The 23358-nt window shown below is 42.1% G+C and overlaps 2 protein-coding genes and 1 long non-coding RNA gene across 3 annotated transcripts; 1 reads left to right on the top strand and 2 right to left on the bottom strand.

The window, feature by feature from the left end:
• The first annotated feature begins 937 nt into the window (after window positions 1-937).
• On the top strand, window positions 938-17843 carry LOC124273050. Its single transcript, XR_006897527.1, has 4 exons — window positions 938-974; window positions 1167-1230; window positions 17187-17314; window positions 17442-17843. It is a non-coding gene; the product is annotated as an uncharacterized LOC124273050 (long non-coding RNA).
• LOC124273048 lies at window positions 4894-13015 on the bottom strand. Its single transcript, XM_046708262.1, has 5 exons — window positions 12818-13015; window positions 9054-9342; window positions 7912-8595; window positions 6000-6638; window positions 4894-5598 (listed from the first exon to the last, which is right to left on the bottom strand). Exons 2-5 carry the CDS (start codon window positions 9334-9336, stop codon window positions 4898-4900), a joined length of 2307 nt encoding a protein of 768 aa, XP_046564218.1. The 5' UTR covers window positions 9337-9342; window positions 12818-13015; the 3' UTR covers window positions 4894-4897.
• A 2082-nt stretch (window positions 17844-19925) lies between the features above and the next one.
• Window positions 19926-22244, bottom strand: LOC124273047. Its single transcript, XM_046708261.1, has 2 exons — window positions 21719-22244; window positions 19926-20386 (listed from the first exon to the last, which is right to left on the bottom strand). The coding sequence occupies exons 1-2, from the start codon at window positions 22020-22022 to the stop codon at window positions 19926-19928; spliced, it is 765 nt and encodes a 254-aa protein (XP_046564217.1). The 5' UTR covers window positions 22023-22244.
• Window positions 22245-23358: the final 1114 nt, after the last annotated feature.

The following is a 23358-nucleotide window of genomic DNA, read 5'->3' as shown; positions in this document are numbered from 1 at the left end:
CAAATACTTTTTGAAGTGAAAAGGAGAGAGGGACATTTGGCATAGCAGTTGTCCTTAATAATAGACGTAATTCAATTCCCATGCCGCCCCACACTGCTAGCTTCGATGAAAGTAAAACTGGAGACAGCGTCGTCATTAAAATTCACATTAATACCTCCATGTACGCATTTGTCATCAGTGGAATTTTTCTTAGAACAGATTTCCGGCAGCCAATGCCCTTGTATGAAGTTAGAGCGGCTTGTGGAGTAAAACGGCATCCACTCACCTTTCATTTCATGATATTGTTTGAGTTCCTTAAGAGAGAAAGGTCACTGGCAACTGAAAAGCGTGGGGCGGCATTTCCAAGATGGGAATTAAATTATGTCTATTATTCATGTGGAAGACAATGTCAAAATACACAGTTATTCAGGTGGAACCTCCTATTGGAGTGTCCCAGCTGTGTTGTGAAATCACAAAACGTCAAGGTGCTGGATTTTCCGTCCGCTTCACCCAACTTGAATCACAATACAAGTGTGCAGTATTGTTTGATAAAGACAATAATAAAACCCGGAAATCTTGTGTATTTGAGAACAACCAAGACTTGGCTAGATCTTCACCAAAATACATGTACTATAGTAAATTTAACTGACCGTATACAGAAACGCATGCGCTAGAGAGAGGGTGCCTTAACTAACTATTATTTTGGCGTTTCACCATTATGAGGTGCATGTTAAAATTTAAACTGATTTATACACAATATTTAATATGCCGTCTGCGTGCATTATATAACTGAAGTAAGCAACAGTCTGCGTGCATTATAGAGCTAAAGTCAACCACAGCCTGCGTGCATTATAGAGCTAAAGTCAACCACAGGCAGCATCCATCATATGACTTCAGTGAGTCACAACCAAACTGGACCATGCTTCTTGTTGTCAGATTCATAATCTTCAGGGATCTGGTTACCAGGTCCAGTTACAACCAGGATGGATAGCCAGGTTAAGTCACAATCGGCATGGCTTATACTGCCATGTTCATAGTCTCGATGGGTCATGATGCCAGGTTAAGTCACAATCGGCATGGTTTATACTGCCATGTTTATAGTTTCCATGGGGCATGCTGCCAGGTTAAGTCACAATCGGCATGGCTTATGCTGCCATGTTCATAGTCTCCATGGGGCATGCTGCCAGGTTAAGTCACAATCGGCATGGCTTATGCTGCCATGTTCATAGTCTCCATGGGGCATGCTGTCAGGTTAAGTCACAATCGGCATGGCTTATACTGCCATGTTTAAAGTTTCCATGGGGCATGCTGCCAGGTTAAGTCACAATCGGCATGGCTTATGCTGCCATGTTCATAGTCTCCATGGGGCATGCTATCAGGTTAAGTCACACTTGGCACGGCTTATGCTGCCATGCTCATAGTCTCAATGGGGCATGCTGTCAGGTTAAGTCACAATCGGCATGGCTTATGCTGCCATGTTCATAGTCTCCATGGGGCATGCTGTCAGGTTAAGTCACAATCGGCACGGCTTATGCTGCCATGCTCATAGTCTCCATGGGGCATGCTGTCAGGTTAAGTCACAATCGGCATGGCTTATGCTTCCATGCTCATAGTCTCCATGGGGCATGCTGTCAGGTTAAGTTACAATCGGCATGGCTTATGCTGCCATGTTCATAGTCTCCATTAGTCCAGTCATCCTGGTAAGATTCTGACCTAACCCACCACAAATTGCAACAGAAATGATTTCAACTGTTTTAAGACCGTGAACCATTCCTTTATAACATATAAAAAGTCGAGGAAAATCTCAGTGGTGGAATAAGGTCAAATTCGACCCTCAAGGTCATAGGGGTCATCTTCGCTTTCGAAATCTTAGATGGAAATGCAAACTTTTTTGTAATATACTCAATTGTGTCATGTTATATATCAAATAAAAGCTATGTTTACAGGCTTTTCAAAGATATATGATTTAATACGTATTAGCCTCATCATATTTGTTTTATCTTAAAAAAACGTTCTGAAAATTATGAAAATCGTTTCAGACATCCACATGTATGTGTATGCTACGATTATGTAAAAATAGATATCTGCTAAAAACAATATTTTATTAATTTTAAAACATTGTACTTTTATATTTTAAAAAATAAAACCAAACATTTAGAAATGCATCTGAGGTGCTATAAATTTTAATTCACTAACATTGATTCGAAATATCATGTCTGGATAGGATATTTGAACTTCTGGTAGTGATATATGCCAGTTACACAATTAGTTACATACTAACAGGGAAAGCCGTTGCCAGAGCAATTCGAGCTCACTTTCTTGTAGCCACAGCTCTCAGTGCACTGTTGGTATCAAGAGCTTTTAACGTGAACCTTCCTAGGTTTTGTAAGCCTTCTGATGAAGCTGACCTTGCCACTCCCCTTTAAAACAGCGATGGTGACGATCTCAACATGGCGGCAGTGCTGTACAATGAGCTGGTGAGTGAATCCTTGACTGTTGGTGAAGTATCTGCTTCACCAACATAAAGAACATTCACCATCAGTTAAACCAAGAAAAAGATGCACTGAGCAATATGAGGACAGCGAAACCCTGGATCCAGTATATGAACATGGTATATATCTTGCGGAATTTCATTAAAGCTGAAAAATTTGGAAATGGGAAGATGCACCTAAAGTCTATTGTCATAACTTGAATACCAAATCAGTTCAGTTGTACGTTCAGTTGATGACTTCCCCTGCAAGGAACACATCCCAAGACCTGAAAACTCTTCAACTCAGGTCATCATGTTATATGCCGTTCCGATCGCTATTGGGGAGGACCTTAAACAGATCTTGTGATTGAACAGGTGCTCATGCGGAGCATTAAGACAAACGGAGGACTTACAAGGGGGGACAGGCATGGCTGAAACGCAAAGACTTATGTCAGTGCCATCATGCATGGAAGTCAGCAATGCCATGAGTCATCATACAAGTAGTAGAAACAGAAACTCTGAACTACACAAAGACAGGAGAGAGACAAGAATGTGGGCATGAAACTACTCCATTTCCTTCAAGAAACACTGCATATAGAGTGCAACTGTGAATGCAGATGATGCATGTTGTGTTGGTAGCTCTATTTTGGACTCTATGACAAACACAGCCACTGGCGATTTCAAATTCAAAAAGGAGTGAGTGAGTTTAGTTTTACGCCGCACTCAGCAATATTTCAGCTATATGGCGGCGGTCTGTAAATAGTCGAGTCTTGACCAGACAATCCAGTGATCAACAGCATGATTATCGATCTGCGCAATTGGGAACCGATGACATGTGTCAACCAAGTCATCGAGGCTGACCACCCGATCCCGTTACAAGCCTCTTACGACAAGCATGGGTTACTGAAAATCAATATTCTAACCCGAAACCTTCACGTGTCTCAAAAAGGAAGATCAAGTTGTCATGAAGGAAGATCAAGTTGTACAAATGAATGAGAAATAAGAAGAAATCTGCAACACTGGTCCAGTTTTAGTGTTTCAACGGTTTCTGATTGCCGCTAGGAAGCAAACAAACCTGCCCTGGTTCATTCATATCAACATTGGATGATGGTTTTTCCCTGGTCAAGCTTCTGATGCTGTTTATGTTCTCGATGGAGGGACTTTGCTTCATACTCTACCTTGGCCACGTGGAGAATCTTATGCTGAGTTGTGCATCATGTACTGCACATATGTCAAAATACACTATGACAGAGATACTGTTGTGTTCAATGGATACTCAAGTTCATCGAGAAAGTATACAACACAAATGAGGCGGATTGGTGGACTTTTCGGACCAACAGGTAAATTTGATGACAGTCTGATCTTATAATCAAAGAAAGAGTCATCCTCGCCACTGTTCAGAACAAAGAACAGTTCGTCATGATGTGTTCCTATCACCTAGCTGAAGGATATGACACAGTTCAGGTCCCTGGTGATGCTGATGTTGTGATAGTTCAAACAGCAGTTTCATTGGCATGCCATCAACAGTTGTCAAAGGGGACGACACGGATCTACTGGAATCGCATGATATCTTCGTGCTGTCAACCCCCAAGAAATGTTCTTTGAAAAGAATTCCAGTTTGGAATATCAGCGAAACCAAGAAGAAGCATGGAGAAGACGCTTGTCAGAACTTGTTCATACATGTTGTTTTGGCTGTGATACGACATCAAGAATCCATGGAATTGGAAAAGCTGTTGCCATGAAAAAGTTTCAGGACGATCTATGTTTCAGGGAATTATTCAACTAGCCGGTTGAATCAATAACAGCAGAACAGATCGGTGATGAAGTGTTGTAAAGTTAACTGGAAAAGGACATTGCCATTCTGTCAAGGAAGTGTAACTAATGAATTCTAAAGTAAATTGAAAAAAGGGCATTGCCAAGTCAGTCAAAGAAGATTATCTAATGAACTCAGGTAATTCATAATGAAATACCATTTATGAAGTTGAGAAATAGAGAACTCTCTTACATAACTTCAATCATTAAATGTCTTTTTTTTTATCATTGCATCTGATGAAAATGTGTTGATAAAAAATAATATTATTATATTATCATTATATTCCACATTTCTATAGTGCCCTATTTGAACTATTTCTAGATTACTCTAAGGCGCTACCGAAGTTGTTTTTCCCTTGACCATTGGATGTCAATCTCAACGGCACATCGTATTGTCAATCTCAACTCCCTGGGGGATCACTAGGCACGCCGAGTTAATGTTGTTTTCCCATCCTACCCCGGTACCCATTAACAACTGGGTGGACTGGGACACATAGTCACAGTACTTTGAATTGCACATTGGAATGCACGTTGCTGTATCCGCCCGGCCACAGGTGGGCTCGATCCCAGCACCTTAAGCTTACTGAACCCAGGCGCTTCAGACAGCTGGAGAACAAATATGGAGAACAAAAACTTTCATCGCATAAGAAATTTGCAAACTTGTTTCCAAAATATCTCCCGTTGAACTTCCGATTGTGGGAATGAAAGGGTAAGCCCTATCCCAAAGAGTTCTGTTGGTCTTCTCGAGTTTGTTGCGTTGTCATAAAGAATGTTTAGAACCCTTGTCCTGTTCCGGGAAATGGCTCCACACACTACAGCTGCTTGATATTCTTCCCACCAACTGCCTCCAAGACACCTATCTCTTATCACAATGACAGTGCGACTCTTGTCGATAAGTTCAAAAAACTGTCCTGCAATTCTGCCTCCAGGGAGGAAGTCCTGATCTTTCACACAGAACCGGAAATGAGACAGTTCCTTGTGACCTAGTAACTCCTGCACAAAGGCAATGCTTACTGTAGAATACAATACACACGCATCGAACACAAAGCGTGTGAAGAATCCATTCCGATGGTAGTGGGCATACAGACCCAGGTCATCAACAGGAGATGTGACGACAGCTTTCCTGTCGGTGCCAGTTTGTGTGTAAATGGTGGTCCTGTCTGCCGGAGGTATGTCCTCCTGTTCATGTGAAGTGTGCACGTGCGTGCCATCTGTTTCTGTTCTTCTGTTGTGGGTCCTCTTGCAGTGCTGTACAAATATCTCTCGTATTCTCCTTGATCGGTCAGCCCTCGACTGTCTCTCTCCTGAGTCAATATCCACTGGAGCATCAGCGATGCCTGAAAATGAAGCAATACGTTAGGTTAATGCGTTTCCCTTGTGTTAACTTTTATAGATTCAAAGAATTGCCATTTTTAGAGAATAGAATAAACTCACTGGCAGTGTGTTGGGGAAGAAAGTGTCCTGGGTTATGTTAGGGCATCTGATCTCAATGGTCGCCATTTATGACAAAGGTATAGGTTCCTGAAAGCCAGTTCTAACTAGGGGATCTTCAGGAGCGCACGGCGGTTGAATTCCGAAGTGTGTGGTCACAATGTGCCGTGACCTCTTATATGTCATCGGTGGGGATCCATGCTCATCCCGTCAGCCACTGGTGTACGTTACACACTATCACTTAGATGGGATATTGCTTTCTGTGGCATATAACAACATTCACTAAGTCACTCAAAGATATACTCACCGTCAACACTTTCGACGTCATCCATGCAGGCGACGTCCGCGAGGGTGGCGCTGAGGGTGTCACTGTCGCAGTGACAGTCAAACATGGTGACATCTTCTAAGCGCGCGTCTTCGTAGAAGCCAGGACACTGTTCCTTCAGAGCTGCAAGGATGACGTCATGGGGAACATTCTTACAGATCATGTCCCATTTATCTTCTTTACTAATTCCACTTGTTTTTAAGTTACTGTGCACGTTCACGGTGATACATTCCTTTTCTAAGAAGATGTCTGCAAGTCGTTTTGGGTCAATTCTATTTCTTGTCTGACACACACTGCATATGGTGGGTTCAGGCATTGCCAAGTTTACCCACACGGCTGTCCGCAGTTTTTCATACACTGACTGAGGACAGGATGAAGATATTATGGGCAGACCTTTCTCCACGAACTGCCCAATCGAAAGCGTATCCTGAACAATTCTGAGAATAGCCTCAGCTTGCATCTTCCCATTTGACATTGCTGCTATTGATCTTACGTCGCAGTCCTGGATGGCGTTCATTTCGGCCAACTCCTCCAACAATTCCGGCCCTCTTCCTTGTAAGGAAGTCACCAACTGGCGATGTACCCGTTGAAGACCAGTCCTGTGGGCATGGCAGTTTGTACCTAGAATAATTTAGTGTATAGTAAATATGAAAGTATAACGACATTCTTTGCTATGTGGTAAAAAGGGCAGGTGTGTTGAGTGAGGTGAGTTTAGTTTTACGCCGCACTCAGCAATATTCCAGCTACATGGCGGCGGTCTGTAAATAATCAAGTCTGGACCAGACAATCCAGTGACCAACAGCATGAGCATCGATCTGCGCAATTGGGAACCGATGACATGTGTCAACCAAGCCAGCAAGCCTGACCATCCGATCCCGTTACTCGCCTCTTACGTGGGTTACTGAAGGCTCATTCTAACCAGACCTTCACGGGTCCAGGTGTGTTGAGACATATTTGGAGCTATGAATACAGGTTCTGATTTGTATCTATCTTAAGCTTGCTACCCTAACTTCCAGTGGAGCAGCAAACAACATATTTCTATCTTTACTACTGCTAATTCCAGTAAGGATGAATGTTTGTACCAGGTTACAATGTTTAGGAGTTCCGTGTCATGGTGGGTGTCCAGTTGCAGGTGCTTTTCGAAATACCCGCCTGATATGGGTGTCAGACTCGGTGACCTGGCTGATGAAGCTTCACTATGCCCCCAAATCATGGGACCTTGCGTTTAGTCACCGGAATTGGTCCGGTGCTAGATATATTAACAGACTACCAAAATATATTTTGCCCTGTTATATACAATATCCAATCATCCATTTCCTTGTGAGTTCGAAATGTCGGCTTCGCAAGTAGAAGAAGATGCTATAACACTATTCTCCGGGTGCCCATAACTGACCATACATAATTCAAAATCTTTCAAAATATATCGAAGATGATTCAGAAGGCCTTGTTATTCAGATGTTTGCTAGGCATTTAGAAGTTGGTAGGGTAATACAATACACTTGATATGGATGTGCAACTTCTTTATTATTATCTTTAACCAAATGCAGAAATGTACCTTTCGTTTTCATTATACAAATTAATTTTGAGCATTTGGTGACACCAGGTGTTAAATGCAATATTTTATTGAACGGATTCATTGAAAAGAGGCGTGTGTCACCTTGGTAAAATGTCAGAGCACGTGTATGGCGCTGACAAATCTAGACCTGAGGCCTATTATGTCTTGAGGGCAACTGGGGAACGCAACTTTGCATATGGGATTACGACAAAATGTTCCATTTACGTCTATGTTGAATTCAAGGTATAATAAATCTTCATCCATCGTTACTGCTGTTGACGTCTTGCTAACATCTCTTACTCTTATGAGACAAAATATGTTTGTGCGTATTGTAAATACCTTCATTGGCAGTTTCAGTGTTTCTTTCATCTTGCAGACTATCAGGAACTGTCTGTTCCGCTGTTCCCATCTCAGCAACCTCAGCCATACCATTTTCTCCCATTGAAACAGGACATCTGCAGACGAATGCGTCAACCCTTCCAAGTTTGAATTCCTCAAAGACAGGACACGGAAGAATCTTCTCCAATGCCTCTACGATCTCCCCTGGTCGTTTCACAGTGTCAACGATGCGTGCCCACCTGGATTCAGAACTAAGAGTCGTATTCTTTAGGTCCGAATGTAGGTTGAATGAAATGGCGGTCATCTCAAACAATTCATCTGCAATGTGTCTTGGGTTGACATACGCTTTCACTTGACACACTGGGCATTTGTTGACAGATCCGGGGGGCTCGGAATCCATCAAATCTCGTAATTTCCTTGAAAGACCTTCCGGCACATATGAGGACAGAGTTGGGAGAAAGGTGTCCACAAATTGTTCAAATGCAAACATAATGCAAGCTCGTTTTAGGAAGGCTTCGTTCGCAGCCTTTGTTGACTTTATCCCTGTCATGGAGTCGGCGTCCTCGGCATCGATGACGCCTTGAGCGACAAACTCATCTGACAGGGTGGTGTTCTTGATGTCAATATTTCTAACCAGATCCGTATAGCACACCTGGATAGCTCTGCGGTGACGGTGGGTATCATCTGTGGACAATGAAACGAAGACGACTAGAATGGCTATGGAGCTAACATACTTGAAACGCTGGAAGGGTCACCTACAATGAATAAAATGTGTCCCCACTTACATACACCCAAGACATGTTTAAACAAATACTATTTAAATTGAATATATAAGGAATGTCAACATTTGTGACATCACCAAACTGTAACTTGTTCAAATCCACGACAAACTGAATAAACACAAGGTAATGTAAATGGCGTTTCCAACATGGCGGCCAAACTGAAAATCGGCTTCGATGTAGGGCTATTGATAAGTTCAAATTTCTCTGGACAAGTGGTTTCTAAGGAGCAGATGTAAGCTCGGGACCATGACGTAAGCTCACTGGACTAAACACTAAAATCGTTTAAATATTCCAAGTTTGTAAAGCAACCCCTTGCTAGAATTCATTCTTCCGAGTCATTTACTTAGAAAGGTGACTAACCAACATGACCGGATGTTGTAGCTGCCTTTATGTGAGCATGGAACTCTGCAAGAGCTTGTGCCTCTACCTCGAGGTACAGTGTTCGAACATCGTCAAGGCAACCCGTCCTTTGTAGCATGACTTCCCCAACATGGCGGTACTTCTCCTCCAAACCTCTCATTAAGTCCACGCCCAGTTGTGTCACGTGATCAGTGGCGCAGTTAGACAACGCCTCTCCGTCAACCAAACTTACAACCAGGGCATCAAGGTATTCCTGGCGAGCAGTTGACAAGGTGGGCGCCATTGCAGCCTATAAGGACAATTAAAACAGACCGATGCAAGCACATCTGATGATTCATAGAATAATAAAAAACTACTATTCAGGATAATTACAAAGAGATCTTGCGGTCGTTTGCTTCTAGTATGCACAGATGAGGAGTGAGTGAATATGGTTTTACGCCGCTTTTAGCAATATTCAACACCAGGAATGGTCTTCACACATTGTACCAACACAGATGATGAGGAGATGGTGTTTGCAGTGGTGTGTGTACGTTGATGTGATCTATTCGTAATAGCTCTGTTTTAAGTCTGTGAGGAAAATTGTGCTAGATAAAAAGATGAACTAATAAATGAATAACATTTTAAATATTGTTTCAAAAAGATGCATTAATAAAATATATTTCTCTGTTAAACCAGAAATTAACTTGCAAATTATTGTGAGTTATTGACTAGTAGTTCATGATTAGTATATAAGTATATTTAAACGTTTTGATATTCTACCAGATTTGAAGCTAATATAATCTCTGTTAATTCATGAACTTTTAATTTTATAGCCATTATTCCGTTTGCTTATGGACATAACATTTGTCGGATATCCCGACTGAATACTGACTGCTTTGTAAGTTGTCAGCTCATTGCCACACAGTGGTAAGTTGGGTGTACATATTGTATATATTGACTTTATATCTTGACAATTTGTGGAGACAGTAATGTGTCGGCCTCCAAAGTATACATTTTAGTTTTCCCCAGTTAATCTTTTCAGTTTACCTGTAGCTACTGCTCCCTTTCTATATTCACGTATAATTCATAGATACTATGTGATATGTCTCATGATATTAATCTTTCTCGTGTTTTAATAGTATTTTAACATAATATTTGCGTGGCAGTGTCATATTTTACATTTTATTTATTTGTGTAAGTACAGTATCATCTTTAAATAGTTTGGTTGTGGTAGTTTTATTGGATTAGGCTTTTATTAGAGGATGTTTGGTATTTGTCTCAAGCTTGATTGTCTGTTTTCTCCACTAACATCATCACATTTTAAATTAGTCTACCACCTAAGCTGCACAAGAGGCACCTTAAACATATGACATGACATTTTGACGGACGTATGATTTCTCTTCTTTTGTGTCACAATTTCCCTCTGTTCCAGGTTAGTTAACTTAATTATAAAACATATTATGTAGGTTCTAATATTTAAGTATAGTTATATTATAAATATTATTCTTGCTTAGGTTATAATATTGAGTGATGTGAAGGCATGAATGTGTTTTAAACATAGTGTCAGTCAAATAATGTGTGTTTTTAGGCATGATTTTCAGGTTTACTGCATCCGGATTATTATCATAAGTCTATTAGTAATAAAGTACCATGTTTACAGTCAGGCAATTACATAAGCATTTGTGCCTGCTCAACAGCCATCTTTGTCGGCCATGTTGTATACTTGTTGATACATGTAATGTTTGTGCCACTTGAAATCCTATATTATTTTAATAACTGTTTATTGTATATATTTGTAAGCATATCACAGAAAAATGCTTGTACTGTATGGTATATATATATATATTAATTATGCAGGTTTGTTTTATAGAATGATGTATGTTTTCTTGTGATATTCGAATAGGTTAGCAAAATAAACTTAAAGGTATGTGATTACTTACAGCAGTAAACAGAACTCAGTCAGTGAAAGTGGGTGAGGCCGTGTCAGAAGAAAGGTGGTTATCATATGGCGTTCCACAGGGGTTCAGTCATAAGACCACTCTTGTTTACCATCTATATGTTGCCACTAGGTGATGTTTTCCGGAACCACTGCATTGACTTTCAGTGCTTTGCAGATGACACCCAGAGCTGTATCGCCTCCAGGATTGTATCACTTCAAGAGACAAGTAACGAAGCTGAAAGCTGCATCAGTGACATCAGAACTTGATGAGAATTAACCTAAACTAAATGACAACAAAACGGAAGTATTCATTGCTGGGCCAAAGCACTTACAGGAGACGTATGACAGAATTCTCAGTCAATATTGGACCTGTAGAATGTGCCTGCCTCTTCCCAAGTGAAGAATCTAGGAGTTGTTTTTGACTCCCACATGACCATGAACAAGCAGGTCACCCAAATGTGCCAGTCTTCTCACTATCATCTTCATCAGATTGGTAAACTAAGACGATATCTTTCAGATGAAACCGCCAAAACTCTCACTCAAGCAACAGTCATATCTCGCCTTGACTATGCCAATTCACTTTTGTTTGGGATAACAGCTTCCCTGGTTCATCGACTCCAGGTTATACAAAACACAGCCGCCAGGATAATAACTCGTTGTCCTCGAAGAGACCACATCACCCCAGGTTAAGAGAACTGCATTGGCTACCCGTTGCCAGACGCATATGCTATTACTTATAGATGGGACATGCTGTTTCACAAAGGTAGACGATGCTCACTATCGCCTGAGTACCATGTATTTGGTAGGTATTTCATCCTTCTACTGTGTTTACATTTCATGTATATTATTGCCACAAATATGTGTGGATAATTATGTATTTTCTATCATGATTATTATTGTGATATTTTGCTGCTGATAATCTGCATAATACCTTTTGTGAACTGGATATATTTATCATTTATCATGTCTTATTGGAATTTATGCAGTTTTATGTAATTTGTAGCACATTAAATATACATGTCTATGTCTTAATATAGATATGCCTGTATTTAGACAGACATATAATTATTATCTGTAACTATAATGTGCAATTTGACTGGTATAGATGTGATAATGAGTGTGTCATTGATTATTGATCATTGTATATCATTATGTTACAGGGTGAAAATAAAATATACAGTATATTTGAGCAATAAACTTGTCACAGCTCATACCCCACCAGGCGTGGTCTTCATTTGAACAGTACCACCCCTTACGCTGCTGTATTTACAGAGCTTTAAACTGAGTACTAAACTTTATTTGCTCACACCCCAGTAGCTGTGTTTTTCTTCCAGAGCCCCGTCCGCTACTACGGTTGTAGCGTCCCGTTAGATCTGTGGGAATTCCCAAAAAAGTACACGCAATTGTATTATCACAATAGGTCTATATATATATTTATATCGTTTCTTCACAAGCCCAATGCGGCTTGACCCCGTCATTGTCAAGTTGGTGTCTATAACCGGGATAATGGCGTTGTTGTAGTAACAGAAAATGAACTGAACCCTGTGCATGTTTACAAGATTGATGACCCGGCCCGCCTACCTTCCCCATTAAAATCATCATCATCACACACACACACACACACACACACACACACACACACACACACACACACACACACACACACACACACACACACACACACACACACACACACACACACACACACACACACACACACACACACACACACACACACACACACACACACACTCTCTCACACACACACATCTCGGTCCCTAACTGGTATGTGGGACATTATAAGGAGGTTGTATTTATAGTTACATATCTACCGACACGTACATACCTTCGGTCTCCGTTCTACTCACAGGTTTCTATGTTTCACCGATCTGATCTGTTCGAGGAATCAGCTTGAAATGCTTGTGATACGAAGGCTACCCTCTTGCCACTTGCCAAACGTATGAATATAACACTGATCAATTGAGGGGAATAACGTGACGCTAAATATAGTGTACTCTTAAAATAGTGAATCATCACGGCCTCCATATATAGGAAAGACCATATGTTTAAGGAAGTGACCTCAGACGGGAACGCAAGGTAACGTGTCAAATGCGTAACGGGAAGGAACGCAAACGTAGACTTAGTAATCAAGAATTTACACCGGAAGGTCTGTAGTCGACTATGTTGTGGTGCCATGTGACCAGTGTGCACACTTTCAGGTTCATCGCATATCCGAGCTGATTAAGGAGATAGATATTCAGGCGGGTGATAAACCCCAGACCACAGTGTTCTAAGGTGGACAATATACGTGCAGATGGCTGTCTCCAGCTATGCAGGGAACAAGGCAAGACAGAAACACGGTTTGATACATCTAATACCCCTAATGACTTTTTTAATGATGAACATGCTTACATTAAAACACAGACATCGCTCGAGAAAATGGAGCAGGCCCTGAACGAGGAAGATGTTAATCTCGCCAACAATATTTTTACTGAACTGGTGGACTCTGAAATCCCGCGTCAAGTGGTATATATACTCACCAACATTGAAGACGCACCAGTCTAAAATTGTCCATATTTTCATCAAGATGGATTTCAGCATCACAATTATCAAGGAATATGACGAACATGAAGTCGAAGGGCATGTCTAGTTGACAAATTGCTTTAGAAACAAATTCCTGTCCACAGTATGACTTAATTCCAAAACGCATCAACATGCAGCCACGCCATGAAAAAAGAGCGAATTTCATTTTGAAATCATGCTGACTGTGACATTAAAAGCAGGTGTATGAGAAACGATTCTCATTGCTTCACTAACGATTGTGAAACGAGGAGAGAGATGCCGAGGTTAACACCTCACGAAAGAGAACGTGCACTAGGCATGATTCAGGTTGGCACCAGCAGCAGGTATATTGCTCGACAACTTGGACTTGGCCACTCCACCATCGTTAGGCTTCATAGACGACATTAGCAGACAGGCAGCACCCGTGACCTTCATCACCCGTGGGATCATCAGCGCTGACACCATGCGACGCCGTCTACACGCTACAGGGCTCCATGCTCGACGTCCTTACGTTGGACCAGTTCTGACTGACAAGACACCGTGATGAGCGTATACAATGGGCTAACAGGTATGTTCAGTAAAGGTTACAACAATGGCATGGTGTGGTAGTCACTGACGAGTCACGTCTTCATCTACGTAAACTGACGGCCGATTACGTGTTTGGCGTAGACGTGGTGAGCGTTATGCTGAGTGTGTAGTTCATACAGACCATTGGGGTGGTGGGAGTGTCATGGTCGGGGTGGGGGTTGGGGGGTTGGGACTGCCTTCACGTCTGTCAAGGGAGAGTTAATACCCTTTACTACCGTGACCAGATTCTTCAGAATCACGTCGTATCATTGTTCAATCGCCACCAAGATGTCCATACTTTTCAACATGACAACGCACGGCTACACACAGCTAGACTTTTCACGCAGTATCTGGCCCAGCAACACATCCAGGTAATTCATTGGCCTGCACTGTCCCCAGATGTATCCCCATTGCTGAAAGCGTGGGGCGGCATTTCCAAGATGGGAATTAAATTATGTCTATTATTCATGTGGAAGACAATGTCAAAATACACAGTTATTCAGGTGGAATCTCCTATTGGAGTGTCCCAGCTGTGTTGTGAAATCACAAAACGTCAAGGTGCTGGATTTTCCGTCCGCTTCACCAAACTTGAAACACACATACAAGTGTGTAGTATTGTTTGATAAAGACAATAATAAAACCCGGAAATCTTGTGTATTTGAGAACAACCAAAATATACTATGGTAAATTTAACTGACTGTATACAGAAACGCATGCGCTAGAGAGGGTGCCTTAACTAACTATTATTTTGACGTTTCACCATTATGAGGTGCATGTTAAAATTTAAACTGATTTATACACAATATTTAATATGCCGTCTGCGTGCATTATATAACTGAAGTGAACAACAGTCTGCGTGCGTTATAGAGCTAAAGTCAACCACAGTCTGCGTGCATTATAGAGCTAAAGTCAACCACAGTCTGCGTGCATTATAGAGCTAAAGTCAACTACAGTCTGCGTGCATTATAGAGCTAAAAGTCAACTACAGTCTGCGTGCATTATAGAGCTAAGTCAACTACAGTCTGTCTGCGTGCATTATAGAGCTAAAGTCAACCACAGTCTGCGTGCATTATAGAGCTAAAGTCAACCACAGTCTGCGTGCATTATAGAGCCTAAAGTCAACCACAGTCTGCGTGCATTATAGAGCTAAAGTCAACCACAGTCTGCGTGCGTTATAGAGCTAAAGTCAACCACAGTCTGCGTGCATTATAGAGGCTAAAGTCAACTACAGTCTGCGTGCATTATAGAGCTAAGTCAACTACAGTCTGTCTGCGTGCATTATAGAGCTAAAGTCAACCACAGTCTGCGTGCGTTATAGAGCTAAAGTCAACCACAGTCTGCGTGCATTATAGAGCTTAAGTCAACCACAGTCTGCGTGCATTATAGAGCTAAAGTCAACCACAGTCTGCGTGCATTATAGAGCTAAAGTCAACTACAGTCTGCGTGCATTATAGAGCTAAGTCAACTACAGTCTGTCTGCGTGCATTATAGAGCTAAAGTCAACCACAGTCTGCGTGCGTTATAGAGCTAAAGTCAACCACAGTCTGCGTGCATTATAGAGCTAAAGTCAACTACAGTCTGCGTGCATTATAGAGGCTAAGTCAACTACAGTCTGTCTGCGTGCATTATAGAGCTAAAGTCAACCACAGTCTGCGTGCGTTATAGAGCCAAAGTCAACCACAGTCTGCGTGCATTATAGGGCTAAAGTCAACCACAGGCAGCATCCATTATATGACTGCAGTGAGTCACAACCAAACTGGACCATGCTTCTTGTTGTCAGATTCATAATCTTCCGGGATCTGGTTACCAGGTCCAATTACAAACAGGATGGATGGCCAGGTTGGTGTCCTCCCATTTGTGAGAACTCCCAGTTGTGAGACACATTAGTTAAGAGCTAAAGTCAACCACAGTCTGGTGTCCTCCCATTTGTGAGAACTCCCAGTTGTGAGACACATTAATTAATGGTTCAGTGCACATAGGTGGTGTTTCCACATCCCTACAATGAAAGTGGGATCAGCCCAGCCCAGTACCCACAGGAGGCATAGTTCATTGATGAGTTGATTAATGAAATAGATTATCAAAGATTATATTTACACAGAAGAAATAGTTCATTGAATATTTTATTTATTCAGAAGAATATGTAATTATGATAACACATTTTTATTGACTATTATGAAGTTTGAAAGTCATTTTGGTTTAAACATATTTTGTTATTATTTATGAAAATGAATTGGGATTGGTGAAGTATTACTGCTAATGTTAACACCGCTAAGTAGTCATAAGAGACTTGTGTGTATCTAACAAGCTATTGTAGGAATACAAATCAATCACGAGAAGGTTGTTGAGTTAATTTCAGTATTTCCCTGTGAAAATTTGAAGGTTGTGTCTTGATGATATAATCATGGACGGATTCAACTATTTCCTGGTTTACACAAGGAGTAAATTCTTTGTTTCCGTTCAAAAAATTATCCAGGTTATAACGGGTAGTTGATATCCACAAGAGCAACATGCACTGTCTATTAAATGTCTGTTATACTTATCGGCGTTTTGGTCGCTAGATCCGAGCCTGAGGCAGCAATGAACGATTTGACAAAAACAAGAGCCATAATTAAGATCAATATAAATCTTGTTTTCGGTTTTGTAATTAGGTTTTAAAATTCTTTGAGACTGCATGACTCTTTGGAATTTGGTAGGGCATTCCATAAATTTATTGTGTCGGGTAGAAAGGGTTTGGCATAAGGGGCATTTCGACTGTAAATTTCAGAGTTATTTCTTAAACTATAGCTTGTAGTTTCGTAGTTTCTGAGTAGGTAAATTAATTTCTCTTTGATCACGAAGTTACCTACACAAAGTGTTTAATTATTAAAGACATTTACCTGAGTATGTTAATCAATTTATCTTATAAAGTTTCATTAAGTTACCTCCACAAGATTCAGTTACATAGCAAATCAGTAATTAGCTATTGGGTGAATCCATTCTATCAGACAGGGGAGTATGGTGTGTTTTGTTGTTAATTACCTACGCCACTGTCTCATAACTGGGAGTCTCACAACTGGGAGTTCTCACAAATGGGAGTAGACCGCCAGGTTAAGTCACAATCGGCATGGCTTATGCTGCCATGTGTATAGTCTCCATGGGGCATGCTGTCAGGTTAAGTCACAATCGGCATGGCTTATGCTGCCATGTGTATAGTCTCCATGGGGCATGCTGTCAGGTTAAGTCACAATCTGCATGGCTAATGCTGCCATGTTTATAGTCTCCATGAGGCATGCTGTCAGGTTAAGTCACACTCGGCATGGCTTATACTGCCATGCTCATAGCCCGATGGGGCATGATGTCAGGTTAAGTCACAATCGGCATGGCTTATGCTGCCATGTTCATAGTCTCCATGGATCATGCTGTCAGGTTAAGTCACACTCGGCATGGCTTATGCTGCCATGTTCATAGTCTCCATGGATCATGCTGGCAGGTTAAGTCACAATCTGCATGGCTTATGCTGCCATGTTCATAGTCTCCATGGATCATGCTGGCAGGTTCAGTCACACTCGGCATGGCTTATGCTGCCATGTTCATAGTCTCCATGAGGCATGCTGTCAGGTTCAGTCACACTCGGCATGGCTTATGCTGCCATGTTCATAGTCTCCATGGATCATGCTGGCAGGTTCAGTCACACTCGGCATGGCTTATGCTGCCATGTTCATAGTCTCCATGGGGCATGCTGTCAGGTTCAGTCACACTCGGCATGGCTTTTATGCTGCCATCTTTATAGTCTCCATGGATCATGCTGTCAGGTTAAGTCACAATCGGCATGGCTTATACTGCCATGCTCATAGTCTCGATGGGGCATGCTGTCACGTTAAGTCACAAACTGCCTGGCTTATGCTGCCATGCTCATAGTTTCCATGGGGCATGCTCTCAGGTTAAGTCACAAACTGCCTGGCTTATGCTGCCATGCTCATAGTCTCGATGGGGCATGCTGTCAGGTTAAGTCACAATCGGCATGGCTTATGCTGCCATGTTCATAGTCTCCATGGGGCATGCTGTTAGGTTAAGTTACAATTGGCATGGCTTATGCTGCCATGTTTATAGTCTCCATGGGGCATGCTGTCAGGTTAAGTCACACTCGGCATGGCTTATGCTGCCATGTTTATAGTCTCCATGGGGCATGCTGTCAGGTTAAGTCACACTCGGCATGGCTTATGCTGCCATCTTTATAGTCTCCATTGGGCATGTTGTCAGGTTAAGTCACAATCGGCATGGCTTATGCTGCCATGTTCATAGTCTCCATGGGGCATGTTGTCAGGTTAAGTCACAATCGGCATGGCTTATGCTGCCATGTTCATAGTCTCCATGGATCATGCTGGCAGGTTCAGTCACAGGCACCATGGTTCGTGTTGCTTGACTTCACCTTTGCCTGCTCTGTACCGGGCCCTCTTAAAAATATGGAGAACGAAAACTTTCATCGCATAAGAAATTTGCAACTTGTTTCCAAAATCTCTCCCGTTTAACTTCCGATTGTGGGAATGAAAGGGTAAGCCCTATCCTAAAGAGTTCTGTTAGTCTTTTTGGAGTTTGTTTCGTTGTCATAAAGAATGTTTAGAACCCTTGTCCTGTTCCGGGAATTGGCTCCACACACTACAGCTGCTTCATATTCTTCCCACTCACTGTCTCCAAGACACCTATCTCTTATCACAATGACAGTGCGACTCCTGTCGATATGTTCAGAAATCTGTTCTGCAATATAGCAGCCAGGGAGGAAGTCCTGATCTTTCACACAGAACCGGAAATGAGACAGTTCCTCGTGACCTAGTATCTCCTTCACAAAGTCAAAGCTTTCTTCAGAATGCAATACATACGCATCGAACACAAAGCTTCTCGGCTGTTCAAACTCATGTGTCGCCCCTGTAAGTCGAGCCCATCTGTTCTTCAGATTTTTGTAGAGGCGTGTGAAGAATCCATTCCGATAGTAGTAGGCATACAGACCCAGGTCATCAACAGGAGATGTGACGACAGCTTTCCTGTCGGTGCCAGTTCGTGTGTAAATGGTGGTGCTGTCGGCCGGAGGTATTCTTTTGTTGAACCTGTCCTCCTGTTCATGTGAAGTGCACGTGCGTGTCATCTGTTTCTGTTCTTCTGTTGTGGGTCCTCTTGCAGTGCTGTACAAATATCTCTCGTATTCTCTTTGATCGGTCAGACCTCGACTCTCTCTCTCTCTGAGTCAATATCCACTGGAGCATCAGCGATGCCTGAAAATGAAGCAATACGTTTGGTTAATGCGTTTCCCTTGTGTTAACTTTTATAGATTCAAAGAATTGCCATTTTTAGAGAATAGAATATACTGACTGGCAGTGTGTTGGGGAAGAAAGTGTCCTGGATTATGTTAGGGCATCTGATCCCAGTGGTCGCCATTTATGACAAACGTATAGGTTCCTGGAAAGCCAGTTCTAACTAGGGGATCTTCAGGGATGCACGGCGGTTGAATTCCGAAGTGTGTGGTCACAATGTGCCGTGACTTCTTATATGTCATCGGTGGGGATCCATGCTCATTCCGTAAGCCACTGGTGTACGTTACACACTATCACTTAGATGGGATATTGCTTTCTGTGGCATATAACAACATTCACTAAGTCACTCAAAGGTATACTCACCGTCAACACTTTCGACATCATCCATGCAGGCGACGTCCGTGAGGGTGGCGCTGAGGGTGTCACTGTCGCAGTGACAGTCAAACATGGTGACATCTTCTAAGCGCGCGTCTTCGTAGAAGCCAGGACACTGTTCCTTCAGAGCTGCAAGGATGACGTCATGGGGAACATTCTTACAGATCAGATCCCATTTATCTTCTTTACTAATTCCACTTGTTTTAAGTTACTGTGCACGTTCACGGTGATACATTCCTTTTCTAAGAAGATGTCTGCAAGTCGTTTTGGGTCAATTCTATTTCTTGTCTGACACACACTGCATATGGTGGGTTCAGGCATTGCCCAGTTTACCCACACGGCTGTCCGCAGTTCTTCATACACTGACTGAGGACAGGATGAAGATATTATGGGCAGACACTTCTCCACGAACTGCCCAAACGAAAGCGTATCCTGAACAATTCTGAGAATAGCCTCAGCTTGCATCTTCCCATTTGACATTGCTGCTATTGATCTTACGTCGCAGTCCTCGATGGCGTTTATTTCGTCCAACTTCTCCAACAATTCCGGTCCTCTTCCTTGTAGGTAAGTCACCAACGGGCGATGTACCTGTTGAAGACCAGTCCTGTGGGCATGGCAGTTTGTACCTAGAATTATTTAGTGTATAGTAAATATGAAAGTAAAACGACATTCTTTGCTATGTGGTAAAAATGGCAGGTAGGTTGAGTGAGTGAGTGAGTTTAGTTTTACGCCGCACTCAGCAATATTCCAGCTACATGGCGGCGGTCTGTAAATAATCGAGTCTGGACCAGACAATCCAGTAACCAACAGCATGAGCATCGATCTGCGCAATTGGGAACCGATGACATGTGTCAACCAAGCCAACGAGCCTGACCACCCGATCCCGTTACTCGCCTCTTACGACAAGCATGGGTTACTGAAGGCTCATTCTAACCCGGACCTTCACGGGTCCAGGTGTGTTGTGACATATCTGGAGCTATGAATACAAGTTCTGATTTGTATCTATCTTAAGCTTGCTATCCTAACTTCCATTGGAGCGGCAAACAACATATTTCTATCTTTACTACTGCTAATTCCAGTAAGGATTAATGTTTGTACCAGATTACAATGTTTTGGAGTTCCGTGTCATGGTGGATGTCCAGTTGCAGGTGCTTGTCGAAATACCCGCCTGATATGGATGTCAGACTCGGTGACCTGGCTGATGAAGCTTCACTATGCCCCCAAAGCATGGGACCTTTGCGTTTAGTCACCGGAATTGGTCCGGTGCTAGATATATTAACAGACTACCAAAATATATTTTGCCCTGTTATACAATATCCAATCATCCATTTCCTTGTGAGTTCGAAATTTCGGCTTCGCAAGTAGAAGAAGATGCTATAACACTATTCTCCGGGTGCCCATAACTGACCATACATAATTCAAAATCTTTCAAAAGATATCGAAGATGATTCAGAAGGCCTTGTTATTCAGATGTTTGCTAGGCATTTAGAAGTTGATAGGGTTGATACAATACACTTGATATGGATGTGCAACTTCTTTATTATTATCCATCATCAAGTATTGTATTGGCCGTGTTATTCTTCAAATTGACTCCATTTTAACCAAATGCAGAAATGTACCTTTCGTTTTCATTATACAAATTAATTTTGAGCATTTGGTGACACCACGTGTTAAATGCAATATTTTATTGAACGGATTCATTGAAAAGAGGCGTGTGTCACCTTGGTAAAATGTCAGAGCACGTGTATGGCGCTGACAAATCTAAACCTGAGGCCTATTATGTCTTGAGGGCAACTGGGGAACGCAACTTTGATATGGGATTACGACAAAACGTCCCATTTACGTCCATGTTGAATTCAAGGTATAATATATCTTCATCCATCGTTACTGCTGTTGACGTCTTGCTAACATCTCTCACTCTTATGGAGACAAAATATGTTTGTGCGTATTGTAAATACCTTCATTGGCAGTTTCAGTGTTTCTTTCATCTTGCAGACTTTTAGGAACTGTCTGTTCCGCTGTTCCCATCCCAGCATCCTCAGCCATACCATTTTCTTCCATTGAAACAGGACATCTGCAGACGAATGCGTCGACCCTTCCAAGTTTGAATTCCTCAAAGACACGACACGGAAGAATCTTCTCCAATGCCTCTACGATCTCTCCTGGTCGTTTCACAGTGTCAACGATGCGTGCCCACCTGGATTCAGAACTAAGAGTCTGATTCTTTAGGTCCGAATGTAGGTTGAGTGAAATGGCAGTCATCTCAAACAATTCATCTGCAATGAGGCTTGGGTTGACATACGCTTTCACTTGACACACTGGGCATTTGTTGACAGATCCGGGGGCTCTGAATCCATCAAATCTCGTAATTTCCTTGAAAGATCTTCCGGCACATATGAGGACAGAGTTGGGAGAAAGGTATCCACAAATTGTTCAAATGCAAACATAATGCAAGCTCGTTTCAGGAAGGCTTCATTCGCAGCCTTTGTTGACTTTATCCCTGTCATGGAGTCGGCGTCCTTGGCATCGATGGCGCCTTTAGCGACAAACTCATCTGACAGGGTGGTGTTCTTGATGTCAATATTTCTAACCAGATCCGTATAGCACACCTGGATAGCTCTGCGGTGACGGTGGGTATCATCTGTGGACAATGAAACGAAGACGACTAGAATGGCTATGGAGCTAACATACTTGAAACGCTGGAAGGGTCACATACAATGAATAAAATGTGTCCCCACTTACATACACCCAAGACATGTTTAAACAAATTCTATTTAAATTGAATATATAGGGAATGTCAACATTTGTGACATCACCAAACTGTAACTTGTTCAAATCCACGACAAACTGAATAAACACAAAGTAATGTAAATGGCGTTTCCAACATGGCGGCCAAACTGAAAATCGGATTCGATGTAGGGCTATTGATAAGTTCAAATTTCTCTGGACAAGTGGTTTCTAAGGAGCAGATGTAAGCTCAGGACCATGACGTAAGCTCACTGGACTAAACACTAAAATCGTTTAAATATTCCAAGTTTGTAAAGCAACCCCTTGCTAGAATTCATTCTTCGAGTCATTTACTTAGAAAGGTGACTAACCAACATGACCGGATGTTGTAGTTGCCTTTATGTGAGCATGGAACTCTGCAAGAGCTTGTGCCTCTACCTCGAGGTACAGTGTTCGAACATCGTCAAGGCAACCCGTCCTTTGTAGCATGACTTCCCCAACATGGCGGTACTTCTCCTCCAAACCTCTCATTAAGTCCACGCCCAGTTGTGTCACGTGATCAGTGGTGCAGTTAGACAACGCCTCTCCGTCAACCAAACTTACAACCAGGGCATCAAGGTATTCCTGGCGAGCAGTTGACAAGGTGGGCGCCATTGCAGCCTATAAGGACAATTAAAACAGACCGATGCAAGCACATCTGATGATCCATAGAATAATAAAAACTACTATTCAGGATAATTACAAAGAGATCTTGCGGTCGTTTGCTTCTAGTATGCACAGATGAGGAGTGAGTGAATATGGTTTTACGCCGCTTTTAGCAATATTCAACACCAGGAATGGTCTTCACACATTGTACCAACACAGATGATGA

The sequence above is a fragment of the Haliotis rubra genome, unplaced genomic scaffold, assembly GCF_003918875.1.
Source record: "Haliotis rubra isolate DU_JTF1 unplaced genomic scaffold, ASM391887v1 Scf176, whole genome shotgun sequence".
In the NCBI taxonomy this organism is placed as follows: Eukaryota; Metazoa; Mollusca; class Gastropoda; order Lepetellida; family Haliotidae; genus Haliotis; species Haliotis rubra.
Note: the sequence above shows the minus strand (reverse complement) of the source record. Positions and strands in the feature narration are given on the sequence as shown.

What these genes read in the sequence shown, in the direction of transcription:
- LOC124273048 (XM_046708262.1), bottom strand. Translation starts at nt 9,336, where the DNA reads ATGGCGCCCACCTTGTCAACTGCTCGCCAGGAATACCTTGATGCCCTG. An exon ending in CACTGAAACTGCCAATGAAG is followed by an intron (nt 6,639 to 7,911) that starts GTATTTACAATA and finishes AAATTATTCTAG; the next exon opens with GTACAAACTGCCATGCCCAC. An exon ending in TGACGTCGAAAGTGTTGACG is followed by an intron (nt 5,599 to 5,999) that starts GTGAGTATATCT and finishes CTTCATTTTCAG; the next exon opens with GCATCGCTGATGCTCCAGTG.
- LOC124273047 (XM_046708261.1), bottom strand. Translation starts at nt 22,022, where the DNA reads ATGACTGCCATTTCACTCAACCTACATTCGGACCTAAAGAATCAGACT. An exon ending in CACTGAAACTGCCAATGAAG is followed by an intron (nt 20,387 to 21,718) that starts GTATTTACAATA and finishes AAATAATTCTAG; the next exon opens with GTACAAACTGCCATGCCCAC.